General features: G+C 35.8%; 1 protein-coding gene across 17 annotated transcripts in view; it reads right to left on the reverse strand.

The window, feature by feature from the left end:
• The window catches only part of PCDH15 (protocadherin related 15), an 853,216-nt gene that overhangs the window by 45,657 nt on the left and 793,204 nt on the right, over nt 1-14,355 (reverse strand). For all 17 annotated transcript variants that reach the window (XM_064269614.1, XM_023546967.2, XM_023546966.2 and 14 more), the window contains one exon: nt 11,147-11,235. In XM_064269614.1, the coding sequence (XP_064125684.1) occupies nt 11,147-11,235 (89 nt within the window). The remainder of the gene's footprint in view (nt 1-11,146; nt 11,236-14,355) is intronic.

Genomic DNA, 14,355 nt, shown 5'->3' on the forward strand with positions numbered 1-14,355 from the left:
TTTGGTTCAGTGACTTTGTATATTCCTTTCATCTCCTTTTGATCCTTCCTTAGTTGTTCAATATTTTTCCCATAGGATCCATCAATATTGCAACTCTAGACTTGAATTTTTTCTTCAGTACTTTCAGCTTGAAACATGCCGAGCATTTGTTCTGCCCTTTAGATTTTTTCCAGGTCTTTGCTTACTTCATTATGATACTTTACTGTGTCTTCTCGAGCTGGCCTTTGAAATCTTCTGTTCAGCTCTTTTACTTCTTCATTTCATCCCTTAGTTTTAGCTACTCTATATTTTAGAGCAATTTTCAGAGTCCCTTCTGACATCAATTTTGGTCTTTTCTTTCTCTCCTGTCTTTTTTAATGACCTTTTGTCTTCTTCATGTATGATGTCATTGGTGTCATTCCACAACTCATTTGGTCTCCAGTCATTGGTGTTCAGAGCATGAAATCTATTCCTGAGATGATCTCCACATTCAAGTGAGATTTACTCAAGGTGATACTTTGGCTCTTGTGAACTTTTTCTATTTTTATTCAACTTCAATTTGAACTTGCATATGAACAGTTGATGGTCTGTTCCACAGTTGGCCCCTGGTCTTGTTCTGACTGATGATACTGAGTTTCTCTATCGTTTCTTTCCACAGATGTAGTTGATCTGATTGCTGGCGAGGTCCACTTGTAAAGTTGTTGTGTATGTTGTTGAAAAAAGGTATTTGCAATGCATGGGTTGTTGGTCTTGCAAAATTCTATCATATGATCTTTGTATTAAGGATGGAATAAAGAAATTAAGAGAATCCAATGAGAGTGAAAACACTTCCTATCAGAACCTTTGGGATGCAGCAAAAGTGGTGCTCAGAGGCCGATTTATACCAATAAATGCACACATCCAAAAAGAAGAAAGGGCCAAAATCAAAGAATTATCCCTACAACTTGAACAAATAGAAAGAGAGCAACAAAAGAAACCCACAGGCACCAGAAGAAAACAAATAATAAAAATTAGAGCCAAACTAAATGAAATAGAAAACAGAAAATCAACTGAAAGAATTAATAAGACCAAAAGCTGATTTTTTTGAAAAACTCAACAAAATTGATAAACCATTGGCCAAAGTGACAAAAGAAAAACAGAGGAAGCAAATAAGAAATGAGATGGGTGATATTACAACAGAACCAACTGAAATTAAAAGAATCATATCAGATTACCATGAAAAACTATACTCAAATTTGAAAACCTAGAAAAAGGGATGAATTTCTAGAAACACACTACCTACCTAAACTAACACAAACAGGGGTAGAACAACTAAATAGACCCATAACAAAAGAAGAGATTGAAAAGGTAATCAAAAAACTCCCAACAAAAAAAAAAAGCCCTGGTCTGGAAGGCTTCACTGCAGAGTCCTACCAAGCTTTTAGACAAGAGTTAACACCACTACTACTAAAGGTATTTCAGATCATAGAAAAGGATGGAATACTCCCAAACTCATTCAATGAAGCCACATATCCCTGATACCGAAACCAGGTAAAGACACCACAAGAAAAGAAAATTATACACCTATATCCCTCATGAATGTAGAAGCAAAAATCCTCAACAAAATTCTAGCCAATAGAATTCAACAACATATCAAAAAAATAATTCACCATGACCAAGTGGGATTCATATCAGGAATGCAGGGATGGTTCAACATTAGAAAAACAATTAATGTAATCCACCACATAGATAAAACAAAAGACAAGAATCACATGATTTTATCAATTGATGCAGAAAAGGCATTTGACAAAGTTCAACACTCATTCATGATAAAAAGTCTCAGCAAAATAGAAATAGAAGGAAAATTTCTCAACATAATAAAGGGCATTTATACAAAGCCAACAGACACTATCACCCTAAATGGAGAGAGCCTGAAAACATTCCCATTGAGATTGGGAACCAGACAAGGGTGCCCTTTATCACCACTCTTATTCAACATTGTACTGGAAGTCCTAGCCAGAGCAATTAGGCTAGATAAAGAAATAAAGGGCATCCAGATTGGCAAGGAAGAAGTAAAAGTATCTCTATTTTCAGATGACATGATTTTATACACAGAAAACCCTAAGAAATCCTCCAGAAAACTACTGAAACTAATAGAAGAGTTCAGCAGAGTATCGGGATACAAGATAAACATACAAAAATCAGCTGGATTCCTCTACACCAACAAAAAGAACATCGAAGAGGAAATCACCAAATCAATGCCATTTACAGTAGCCCCCAAGAAGATAAAATACTTAGGAATAAATCTTACCAGAGATGTAAAAGACTTAGAAAACTACAGTACACTTCTGCAAGAAACCAAAAGAGACTAACATAAGTGGAAGAACATACCTTGCTCATGGATAGGAAGACTTAACATTATAAAAATGTCTATTCTACCAAAAGCGATCTGTACATTTAATGCAATTCCGATCCAATCCCAACGACATTCTTCAATGAGACGGAGAAACAAATCACCAATTTCATATGGAAGGGAAAGAGGCCCCAGATAAATAAGGCATTACTGAAAAAGAAGAACAAAGTGGGAGGCCTTGCTTTACCTGATTTTAGAACCTATTACACCGCCACAGTAGTCAAACTGCCTGGTACTGGTACAAAAACAGATACGTGGACCTATGTAACAGAATTGAGAATCCAGACATAAATATATCCACATATGAGCAGTTGATATTTGACAAAGGCCCCAAAACAGTTAAATGGGGAAAAGACAGTCTTTTTAACAAATACCTGGGAAAAAACCTAGTGCCGTCAAGTCGATTAACAAATGGTGCTGGCATAACTGGATGTCCATCTGCAAAAAAATGAAACAAGACCCATACTTCACTCCATGCACAAAAACAAGCTCAAAATGGATCAAAGACCTAAATATAAAATCTAAAACGATAAAGATCATGGAAGAAAAAATAGGGACAATGTTAGGAGCTGTAATACAGGGCATAAACACTATATCAAATATTATAAAGAATGCAGAAGAAAAACTAGATAACTGGGAGCTCCTAAAAATCAAACACTTATTCTCATCCAGAGACTTCACTAAAAGAGTAAAAAGACTACCTACAAACTGGGAAAAAGTTTTTAGCTATGACATTTCTGATTAGCACCTGATCTCTAAAATCTACATGATACTGCAAAAACTCAACTGCAAAAAGACAAGTAAGCCAATTAAAAAATGGGCAAAAGATATGAATAGGCACTTCACTAAAGAAGACATTCAGGTGGCTAACAGATACATGAGGAAATGTTTCGATCATTAGCCATTAGAGAAATGCAGATCAACTACAATGAGATTTCATCTCACTCCAACAAGGCTGACATTAATCCAAAAAACACAAAATAATAAATGTTGGAGAGGCTGTGGAGAGATTGAAACACTTCTACACTGCTGGTGGGAATGTCAAATGGTACAACCACTTTGGAAATTGATTTGGCGCTGCCTTAAAAAGTTAGAAATAGAACTACCATACTATCCAGCAATCCTACTCCTTGGAATATATCTAGAGAAATAAGAGCCTTTACACAAACAGATATATGTACACCCATGTTTATTGCAGCACTGTTTACAATAGCAAAAAGATGGAAGCAACCAAGGTGCCCATCAAGGGATGAATGGATAAATAAATTATGGTATATTCACACAATGGAATACTACGCGTCAATAAAGAACAGTGACGAATCTGTGAAACATTTCATTACATGGAGGAACCTGGAAGACATTATGCTGAGTGAAATTAGTCAGTTGCGAAAGGACAAATATTGTATAAGACCACTATTATAAGAACTTGAGAAATAGTTTAAACTAAGAAGAAAATATTATTTTGTGGTTATGACGGGGGGAGGGAGGGAGGGTGGGAGAGTGGTATTCACTAATTAGAGAGTAGATAAGAACTACTTTAGGTGACAGGAAAGGCAGCACACAATACAGGGGAGGTCAGCACAATTGGACTAAACCAAAAGCAAAGAAGTTTCCTGAATAAACTGAATGCTTCGAAGGCCAGTGTAGCAGGGCAGGGGTCTGGGGACCATGGTTTCAGGGGACATCTAAGTCAATTGGCATAATAAAATCTATTAAGAAAACATTCTGCATCCCACTTTGAAGAGTGGCGTCTGGGGTCTTAAACGCTAGCAAGCAGCCATTTAAGATGCATCCATTGGTCTCAACTCACCTGGATCAAAGGAGAATGAAGAACACCAAGGACACAAGGTGATTACAAGCCCAAGAGATAGAAAGGGCCATATGACTACATCATCCTGAGACCAGAAGAACTAGATGGTGCCCGGCTATAACCGATGACTGCCCTGACAGGGAACACAACAGAGAACCCCTGAGGGAGCAGGAGAGCTGTGGGATGCAGACCCCAAATTCTCATAAGACCAGACTTAATGGTCTGACTGAGACTGGAAGGACCCTGGTGGTCATGGCCCCCAGACCTTCTGTTGGCCCAGGACAGGAACCATTCCTGAAGCCGACACTTCAGACATGGATTGGACTGGACAACGGATTGGAGAGGGATGCTGGTGAGGAGTGAGCTTCTTGGATCAGGTGGACACTTGAGACTATGTTGGCATCTCCTGCCAGGAGGGGAGATAAGAAGGTGGAGAGGGTTAGAAGCTGGCAAAAATGACAGGAAAAGAGAGAGTAGAGGGAGAGAGCAGGCTGTCTCATTAGGGGGAGAATAATTGGGAGTGTGTAGCAAGGTGTATATGGGTTTTCGTGTGAGGGACTGACTTGATTTGTAAACTTTCACTTAAAGTACAATAAAAATTATTAAAAAAAATTCTATCATGTGATCTTTGGCTTCATTTCTATCACAAAGGCCATATTTTTCAACGACCAATCCTTCTTTGTTTCCAACTCTCACATTACAATCACTAGTAATTATCAATGCATCTTGATTGCATGTTTGATTGACCTCAGACCGCAGAAGATGGTAAAAATCTTCAATTTCTTCATCTTTGGCCTTAGTGGTCGGTGCATACATTTCAGTAATAGTCATATTTACTGATTCTACTTGTAGGTGTATGGATATTATCCTATCACTGACAGCATTGTACTTAAGGATAGATCTTGAAATGTTCTTTTTGACGATGAATATAATGCCATTCTTCTTCAGTTTGTCATTCCCAGATTAGTAGATCATATGATTGTCTGACTCAAAATGGCCAACACCTGTCCATTTCAGCTCACTAATGCCTAGTTTATCGATCTTTATGTGGTCAATTTCATTTTTGATGACTTCTAATTTTCCTAGACTCATAGTTCGTACATTCTACGTTCTGATTATTAATGGATGTTTCCAGCTGCTTCTTTTCATTTTGAGTGGTGCCACATTAGCAGATGAAGGTCCTGAAAGTTTGATGCCATCCACATCATTGAGGTTGACTCTACTTTGAGGAGGCAGTTCTTCTCCAGTCATGTTTTGAGTACCTTCCAACCTGAGGCTCTCATCTTCTGGCAGTATATCAGACAATGTTCCTCTGCCGTTCAAAAGGTTTTCACTACCTAAATTTTTTCAGAAGTAGACTGTCACTTCCTTCTTTCTTGTTTGTCTTAGTCTGGAAGCTCCACTGAAACCTGTCCAACAGTGACCCTACTGGTATTTGAAATACCAGTGGCAAAGCTTCCAGTATGACAGCAATACATAAGCCACCACAGTACAACAAACTGACAGACATGTGGTAGAATGTAATATTATTCAGGCATAAAAAGATATGAAGTTCTGACGCATGCTACAACTTGGGTAAAATTTGAATACATTATATTAAGTGAAAGAAGCCAAACACAAAAGTGTCAAATATTATATGATTCCATTCATATAAAATATCCAGTATAGGTAGATCCATAGAGTTAGAAAACATACTAGTGGTTGCTGAGGACCTGGTGAGGAGAGATTGAGGAGTTACTGCTTATTAGGTATAGGGTTTCCTTTTGGGGCATGAATATGTTTTTCAGTTAGATAGAGGTGAAGGTTGTGCAACATTGTGAATGTGCTAAATGTCCCTGAACTGTAGACTATAAAATATTTAATTTCATGTTATGTGCATTTTACTTCAATTAAAAAAAAAAAAACTAGGGGGTTGGAAGAGTGCTTATGCTGTCCTGATAATACTTGCTTATTGAACTGGGTGTTGCTTCACAGAGGTGTTTAGTTTATAAAATTTTCAGCAAGCTGTTCATTTATAATTTGTGTATTTTTTCTATATGTATGTTATGTCTAAACAAATTTTTTAAAGAAAAAAGAGAAAATTAAGAATTATTACAATCACCTGCAATGTAGGATCCTTAATTAGGTCCAGATTCAAAGCAAAGGGCTATAAAAAAGCATGAATATGGATTAGGTATTAGAATTTGGGCAGGATATTAGAAATTGTAATATGCTCTGTGTATTAGATGATGTTAGAAAATTATTTTTTGTTTGTTAGGTATGGTAAGATTACTAAGACTGTGAAGGAAAAGATACTTAATTTTGTAGAGTTAAATCAAGTATTTATGGGTAGTGTTTTAATGTTTCATTTACTTTGAAATAGTTCAGCAAATAAAAAATGAAGCAAACATGACCAAATGGTAACAATTATTGCATCTGTGTGATAAGCATATAGATGTCCATTTGTTATTATTTCTACTTTGTTCACAATTAAAAGTTTGAAATAACTAAAATACAAAAATAAATTATTAAAAGCCTAATTGCATACTGGGTTATCTTCAATCCTGTAAGGATCTACATATACGATGTCACTATAACTTCTTATAATTGAATGAGTTAAAAACAAGTCATTCTCCCTGCAAAGACAGGAAATTACTTCTTCTTTTCTACCAAAATAAAACTCAAAGCTGAAAATCCTCTTCCCCCTAAAAAAACGAAAACATCAAACTCTGCTGTTGAGTAAGCTCTGACTCACAGCAACCCTATAGGACAGAGTAGAACTGCCCCACAGGGCTTCCAAGGAGCAGCCGGTGGATTCAAACTGACGACTTTTTTGTTATAGTGGCCCTATAGGATGAGTAGAACTGCTCCACGGGGTTTCCATGGCTGAATTCTCTATGGAAGCAGACTGCCACATCTTTTTCTCATGGAGTGGCTGCTGGGTTCCAAATGCCAACCTTTTGGTTAGCAGTTGAGTGTTTTAAGTACCAGGACTCCTCCATTTTGTACTACACAGTTTTAAAGACTTTGTGTCTTATATAGAGTAAATCTTGAAATCCTCAGAGTGGTCTCTGAAGGGTTATATAACACTTCTCACCTTGATATCTATGCCTTGATATACCGAACATGGTCCTACCTCGGGGTTTTCATACCCCATAGTTCTCTTTCCATGGGATAATTATCTCTCCCTCATTTTTTTTTCATTACCACATGACTTTCTCCCTCACTTCATTAAAGTTTCTGTTCATATTTCAGCCTATCAGAGAAGCTTTCCTTAACCATACTCCCTAAAATAATACCTCCCTTCCGTAATTTTATATTTGCTAATTGTACTTGCCTTTACTGCAATTATCATGATATTATATATTAACTGATTATTATTATGATTTCATTTGTTGTTTTCCTCCAATGGAATGTAAGCTCCGTGGGAACAAGATTTTACTTTGTCTACTGCTAAATCTCCAGTGCTTATAACCGGTGAATATTACTATTCAGTAACTAATCTTGAATGAATAAATCCCCAGCTTCAAAATATAGCTAATAGGGCTCAAAGAGTTTAATTTATAGGCCCAAGACCTCCTAGCTGATCATTGGTGGGTTTAGGATTTAAACATACAATTTCTGAATTCAAAAAAAATCAACAGCTTTCCAGGGCGTTGGGGGGCGGAGAGTTTATATATCACTCAGAGATTTCACATGAGACTTTCCCCAAACTGATTTTTTATAGAAATTTTAACAAAATAAGTAAGCATTGTAATTTTTCCCTCTGGAAAATACAAGGTTCTAAAACAGGCATTAGCAAATTATGGCCCAGTGTCAAATACAGACCACCATCTGTCTTTTAAAGTCTAATTTAGAAAAAAGTATTATATTATTAAAATTATTACTTTTCAAAACTATTACTATTATTTAAATATAATTTGAATAAAATCAAATAATTGAGTAAAACAATAATGCTAAAATTTAAAAGTATTTTAATTTTTATTATGAAAATATTACTAATCTATTATTTATTAAAATATATGCTGTCTCTTTACAAAAAAATTTGTTGACCCTCTCCTTTAATGCAAGGGTAGTGTAAACATGCTAAAAGGCAATGTGTTTATTGATTTGCCTGTCAACTTAACCTCCCTACTCAGTACCAAGTCTTTATTACAGTGAGTTAAGAAAATACGAGTGTTGTCATTTGTTGTTTACTGTTTCATAGGTTCTTTTCTCAAGAGACTTTCTAAGTCTTATCCTAGAAATGCAGAACTTGGCTAGATTTCTAAAGTATGTTTTCTAACTTTAATTTCAGGAACTGTAATTACACAGGTACATTGAAGATGCTATATGAATGTTTCACATAGATGAGGTTTTTTAACACACAAATAGCTACTTCAATAAATTCCAAATAACATTGGATTTTCATACTCTATTTAGAAGGTGAGAGAAGTGTTTGACTAACTTTGAGACCTGGATTATCAATTCCAATTCATACTATAACACAATATTCCTAAATTCTTTAATTTATACTTTTTTTTTTAAATGCCATTTCTGCAAATCCTTGAGGATTTAAGTTTTAGGGTCTCAAATTCTTTTTATTCGTTTGGGCTTCATGATAAACTGGAAGGAAGAAGGAAGGAGACATGAAATGTAAACATCTCTTAGCTCCTTCTTTAGACACTATTGTCAATCATTTGTTGATTACAGTCAGGCATCCTACCCTTACCCTCACAGCTGCTTCCCCTGTACCTTGACCCTAAGAGTTTGTAAGAGAAACACAAGGTTCACAAAGAGATAAATTCTAAGATCAACTTAAAATGCTTCAGAGCATAGATATGCAACATTACCTGTAGAGGACAGAGTTCCTTGCTGGCAATTACTGAACATATTAACATAACTAAAAAGGGATGTGTTTCATTACAAAGGGGAGCTGGTCAATTCTAGAGGCATAAAATAATAAAAGTCACTAAAAAGTATTCAGTAAAGTCATTTAAGTCCATTCCAGGGGATTGGAGTAAAATCATTACATCATTACAACAGCTAACATTTTCCACATGTGTTCTATTTTCCAGACATTGTACTCTTGGCCATCAAAAGATTCTGGTTGCCTTTGCAAAGCCTCCCCCATCATGAAATGGATATATCAGGTCACTGATTTTTCCTCTCATCAACTCTCCCAGTTTGTACTGATACCACGCTTAGCAAGGAAACTTTAGGTTATGATCTGATCTCATAGATGGGCCTGCCTCAAAAAATAAATGAATAAATAAAAGGCTAATCCTGGAATTCAAGTTTTTCACTTCATAGGCTGGAAGGCTCATGGGAAATACAGGAAATGGATTTGATGATGAGGTGACTTTTCTTTTATGAATGTTTAAAGGGAATGGATGTGCTGGTTATTTTGGTCATCGGGGCAAAAAATTCTTAATTAACAAATTGGCACTCTGATGTCTACCTTAGGTATGTATGCACTTTCGTTATTCACCCGTGGACACTGATGAGAGTGAGTGTTTGGGGCTTCACAGTGCACAGTAATTATTAGCACCACCACATCTATCTACTCACATGGCTTTTCAAAAAGGGATCAGAAATGTTTCTGCTTAAGAAAACTCAAAATTGTTACAGAGTTTTCTATTAGCCACAAAAGTAGCTAAGAGGCATTTTGGTGTAATTCTAAATTTTTGCTCAGGAGCAATGAGTTACTATTTTTATAAGGGTTAAGAGCATACAAATTACTTTTGCAGCACTGTACACGATGCTGTATGATTGGTATTTTTTGAATAAATGTTGATAATCACCCCTGATAAGACATGCCATGTGACACCAAAATGTTACATTTGTGAAATACGAAATGATTGCTATAAAGCACACATGCTTTTCTTATAGAAATACCATTCTTGCCTGAATCAGTGCCTATTATATTTTATTTGACAATTACTGAAAGCTGAGTTATCTGATTATCTGAACCTTCTCTGGCAATTTAGAAATGGGGGTTGTTTTGCTAGAGAAAGGTAAATTGACAGTGATAAGTGACAGTTGTCAACCTGAACTCAGTAGAAGACACAGGAAAAACAAATACTAAATATGATGGCAGGTTAGATTACACTAGGGAAGAGTGATATAGTCAAGACATTTTAAAAATCTTTGATAACATCAGAATATTAGAGAACAGTAGCTTAATAAATAATCACAATTATGTCTGAGTCAATGACGCCTGGCGGCTTTATGGAAACCCTGGTGGCCTACTGGTTAAGAGCTACAGCTGCTAACCAAAACGTCAGCAGTTCAAATCCACCAGGTGCTCCTTGGAAACTCCATGGGACAGTTCTACTCTGACTTACAGGGTTGCTATGAGTCGGAATTGACTTGATGGCAATGGTTTCGTTTTTGGATTTTTTGAGGCTTTATGTACATATATGCATAAATAAAGGAGCACCATGTAATTACAGGAGCCCTGGATGCACAATGGTTAAGCTCTCAGCTGCTAATCGAAAGGATGGTCGTTTGAACTCACCAGCGGCTCCATGGGAGAAAAGACCTGGTGATTTGCTCCTGTAAGAATTACAGCTTACAGTAAGCTTTAGTCACCTAGACATATCACTTTGGAAAAAAATAAAATTCCCTGGACTAGCTGGATAAGTCAGATAATAAGATTTTTTAAATAATTTGGGGTTATGATATCAAGGTACATATTCAAATCATGTATTTTAAGATGTATTTCTTAAATACAGCATTTTGGGTGTTTGTGGATGCATCACTCAAAGAATTCCAAATAATAGGAACTTCTCACATCTAATTTTCATTCTTATTTGAAGGTGTTTTTTTCAGAGTCCTCACATATTTCAAATGGAGCTACATATTTTGAGAAAAAAGTAAGCTATTATTAAAATATTTCTTATGATATATGTTTATTCTGAACAGTGTAATGACTAAAATAACCTAGTTTAATTAAAATTATAACTGTATGGTAATAGATATATAAGTAAACCAAAATCGATTACTCTGTGAGATCTTCTATCTTTTTCTCCACCAGAGTAGGGGGCACATTAGAAACAATGACTTGCATATCTAGCTGGTTGACCACGGAGACCTGAAAAAAAGAAAAACAGTATTAATTTTGATTTTACTCACTAACATTTCTGCAATTAAAAAACAAATAGCATTATTATTTGTTTCCTACTATGCCCAGACACAGTGGTTTCTCATTTTTACTACTAGAACAAGTACTTTTTTAAGTTATCCAATCCATAGTAGATGTTAGAGTCTAATTGCGGCAGATTGTGAATGATAGATAATTTGTTGTCTGCCTAGAAGTTACAGAACCCTAAGTCATTTCAGCTGTTGTTGGTTTTGTGTTAGTTTGTTTTTGCTTATTTCCTTGGTTATTTACTAAGACCTTAAATTTTGTTAAAGAATCCTCCCAAAATGGAAAATACATCCCTACAATTTTACATAACATGATTAAGAATCTGGGATATGACTAGTTAGAATAATTTATTCTATGAAGTTATATATATTCTACTTTAGCCGATTTTACATTTGTGTATATACAGAGATAGATACATACAAACTTACAAGTCAGGTTAAAATAAATTAATTCAACAGCTCTTTATACATACACCTATTTACATTTACTGAATTTCTTCTATAGAAAAATGGAAGAAAATAATAACATTTATCCTGTGCTTACAATGTAACATTCACTTTCATTGGCCATTCGAAAAATACTGGTTCACTGACTGATGTAGGTTTTTCAAATACTGACTCACTTCATTACACAAAATATACAAAAAATCACATTCTTTTATATGACCACTGATCTCATCAGAAAAGTCTTTAAGTAAGGGGAAGCTGTAAGCTCACAGGGGCAAATACAAATTTTCCAATATCCTAAGTTGTCCTTAGAAAGGAGCCCTGGTTCCTCAGTGGTTAAGCACTCAGCTGTTAACCAAAAGGTCAATGGTCAAAAGGTCAATTCTGCAGTTGGCTTCTGTAGAGATTACAGCCTTGGAATGCTTATGGAGAAATTCTACTTTGTCCTATAGGGTTGCTATCAGTGGAAATTGACTCGATGGCAATGCTTAAGTTGCATTTGAAAGCTCTAATTTATCATTAGCCACAGATACTGTCAGTTGTTTTCTTTAAAGTGACAGGCTTACTTCATTCATTTTTTACTAAATGTCTACAAATATTCAAGTCTCAATCACCATGTTTTGTCTCTTAGTTGTTCTTTCAAGTAAAAAAGATATTTCATGAAAAAGGCAGCTAGTTCAGCTGGCATAATGCTTTTCCTCGAGACAATGATGCAGTATTGATTTCTGCATACTTCACATTTCATCACACAAAATATTGAAAAGAAAGGCAGTCAACAGTAGAGATCTACTAAAAGTAATAAGCTTTACTTCTTTATCAAAGACTTTTTTGAAACTGTTTTTCTTTCCTTTTTTGCTGTTAGTATATTGTTATGAAGGATAAAAGGGAGCTATCACTGCATGTGCCGACATAGTAAAAAAGTCAAATGATGTCCTTTTATTTTTCTGAAAAGAACTTTGATCTCACGGGCCCTTGAAAGGATTTTAGGGACTCAGTTTGAGAACTGGTCACCTATGTTATGTATTGAGCACTCAATATATGCCAGGAATTATAGTTCTTAAGATAAAGTAGGAGCTGAAACAATAGAAAGCCTGTCCTTACAGACCTATACTTGTGTGGGCGAGACAATAAATAGGGATATGATAAAAAAAAAAAAAACCAAACCCAGTGCTGTTGAGTCGATTCCGACTCATAGCTACCCTAGAGAACAGAGTAGAACTGACCCATAGAGTTTCCAAGAAGCGCCTAGTGGATTCAAACTGCCGACCCTTTGGTTAGCAGCTGTAGCACTTAACCATTATGCCACCAGGGTTTCTGGGATATGATATGTATATTGAAAAAGAAAACAATGAAGAGGGGTGAAGGTGACACAGTAGGTTCCAATATTATATGGGATGGTCAGAGTAGGACTCACTGTGAAAGATATCCTTGAAAAGACACACATGGGGATAGAGCGTTCTAGGCAAAAGGAACAGCTCTACAATATCTCGAAAGTAAGAGTATGGCAGGCTATTTGAGAAACAGCAAACTGGCCAATATTGCTGAAGCTTAATGAGTTAGAGGAAAAGAAAAGATAGAAGATGAAATCATGGGGGCCAGATTTCAATGGACCTCATAACCTTCTGTAAAGACTTGAGTCTTCTTCTGAAAGAACTGGGGTGATACTTGAAGGTTTCAACCAAAGAAGCAACATGATTTAAATTATATTTTAAGGGATCACTTTGGATCTATGTTAAAACCAGATTTTATTGGGACAAGAGTGGAAGTGCAGGCAAAAGTTAAGAGGCTTGTGCAATAATACAGGTGAAATATGATGGTAGTATGGAACAAGTTTAGAAAACATTAAATATGAGCTGTCTTTAGTAGAACTAAAGTGGAACTGTCACATGTGCAGATTGATATATAAATCTGGTGTTCAGGAATGAGCTTTGGGGTAGGGATACAAATTTAAGCATTTTCAGTACATATATTTAAACTAATGAGACTGAATGAGCTTACCAAGTCAGTGAGTAGAGAAGGAAATTGAAATTAATGTGAGTTATCGTTTGCGAAGTACAATGTAGGGAGTGGTGCCGTGGAAGAAAGGCCTGGTGATCTGCTTTCATAAAGATTGACTCCAAGAAAACCCTATGGAGCAGTTCTACCCTGTAACACATGGGATCACTATGAATTGGAATTGACTCGATGGTAACAGGTTTTCCTTTTTTTTTTTTTTTTTTGCTTTGGATGTAGGAAGAGAAGGCAGGGAAGTTGAAGGTGCATATCATTGAGTGTTTAAAATAATTAATAATGCACCATAAACCTGGTAAGCAGAAAAGCTTACCACGGGGTAAATGAAAGGTGAAGGAAGTTGTCAGTTAAAGGATTGGAAGTGCTGGTGGGCACAACAGAATGTTGGAATGAGCTGGAAACATCAATTTTATGGTGAAAGAATGGAAGATTTAAAATGGAGGTTCTAGAAAGTTTGCAGTAATTGGTAATCACAAAAATAACCATGGTGGTAAATGGTTGAAATAGTGTAAAGGGCAAAGTCACTGGAGAAAAGACATTCAAGGAACTCTGAATACAGCATGTTGAAAGGACAGTCTCTACATATATTGAAATTAATACAAATTAG

This window comes from Loxodonta africana, chromosome 16 (assembly GCF_030014295.1).
Source record: "Loxodonta africana isolate mLoxAfr1 chromosome 16, mLoxAfr1.hap2, whole genome shotgun sequence".
NCBI classification, from domain to species: domain Eukaryota; kingdom Metazoa; phylum Chordata; class Mammalia; order Proboscidea; family Elephantidae; genus Loxodonta; species Loxodonta africana.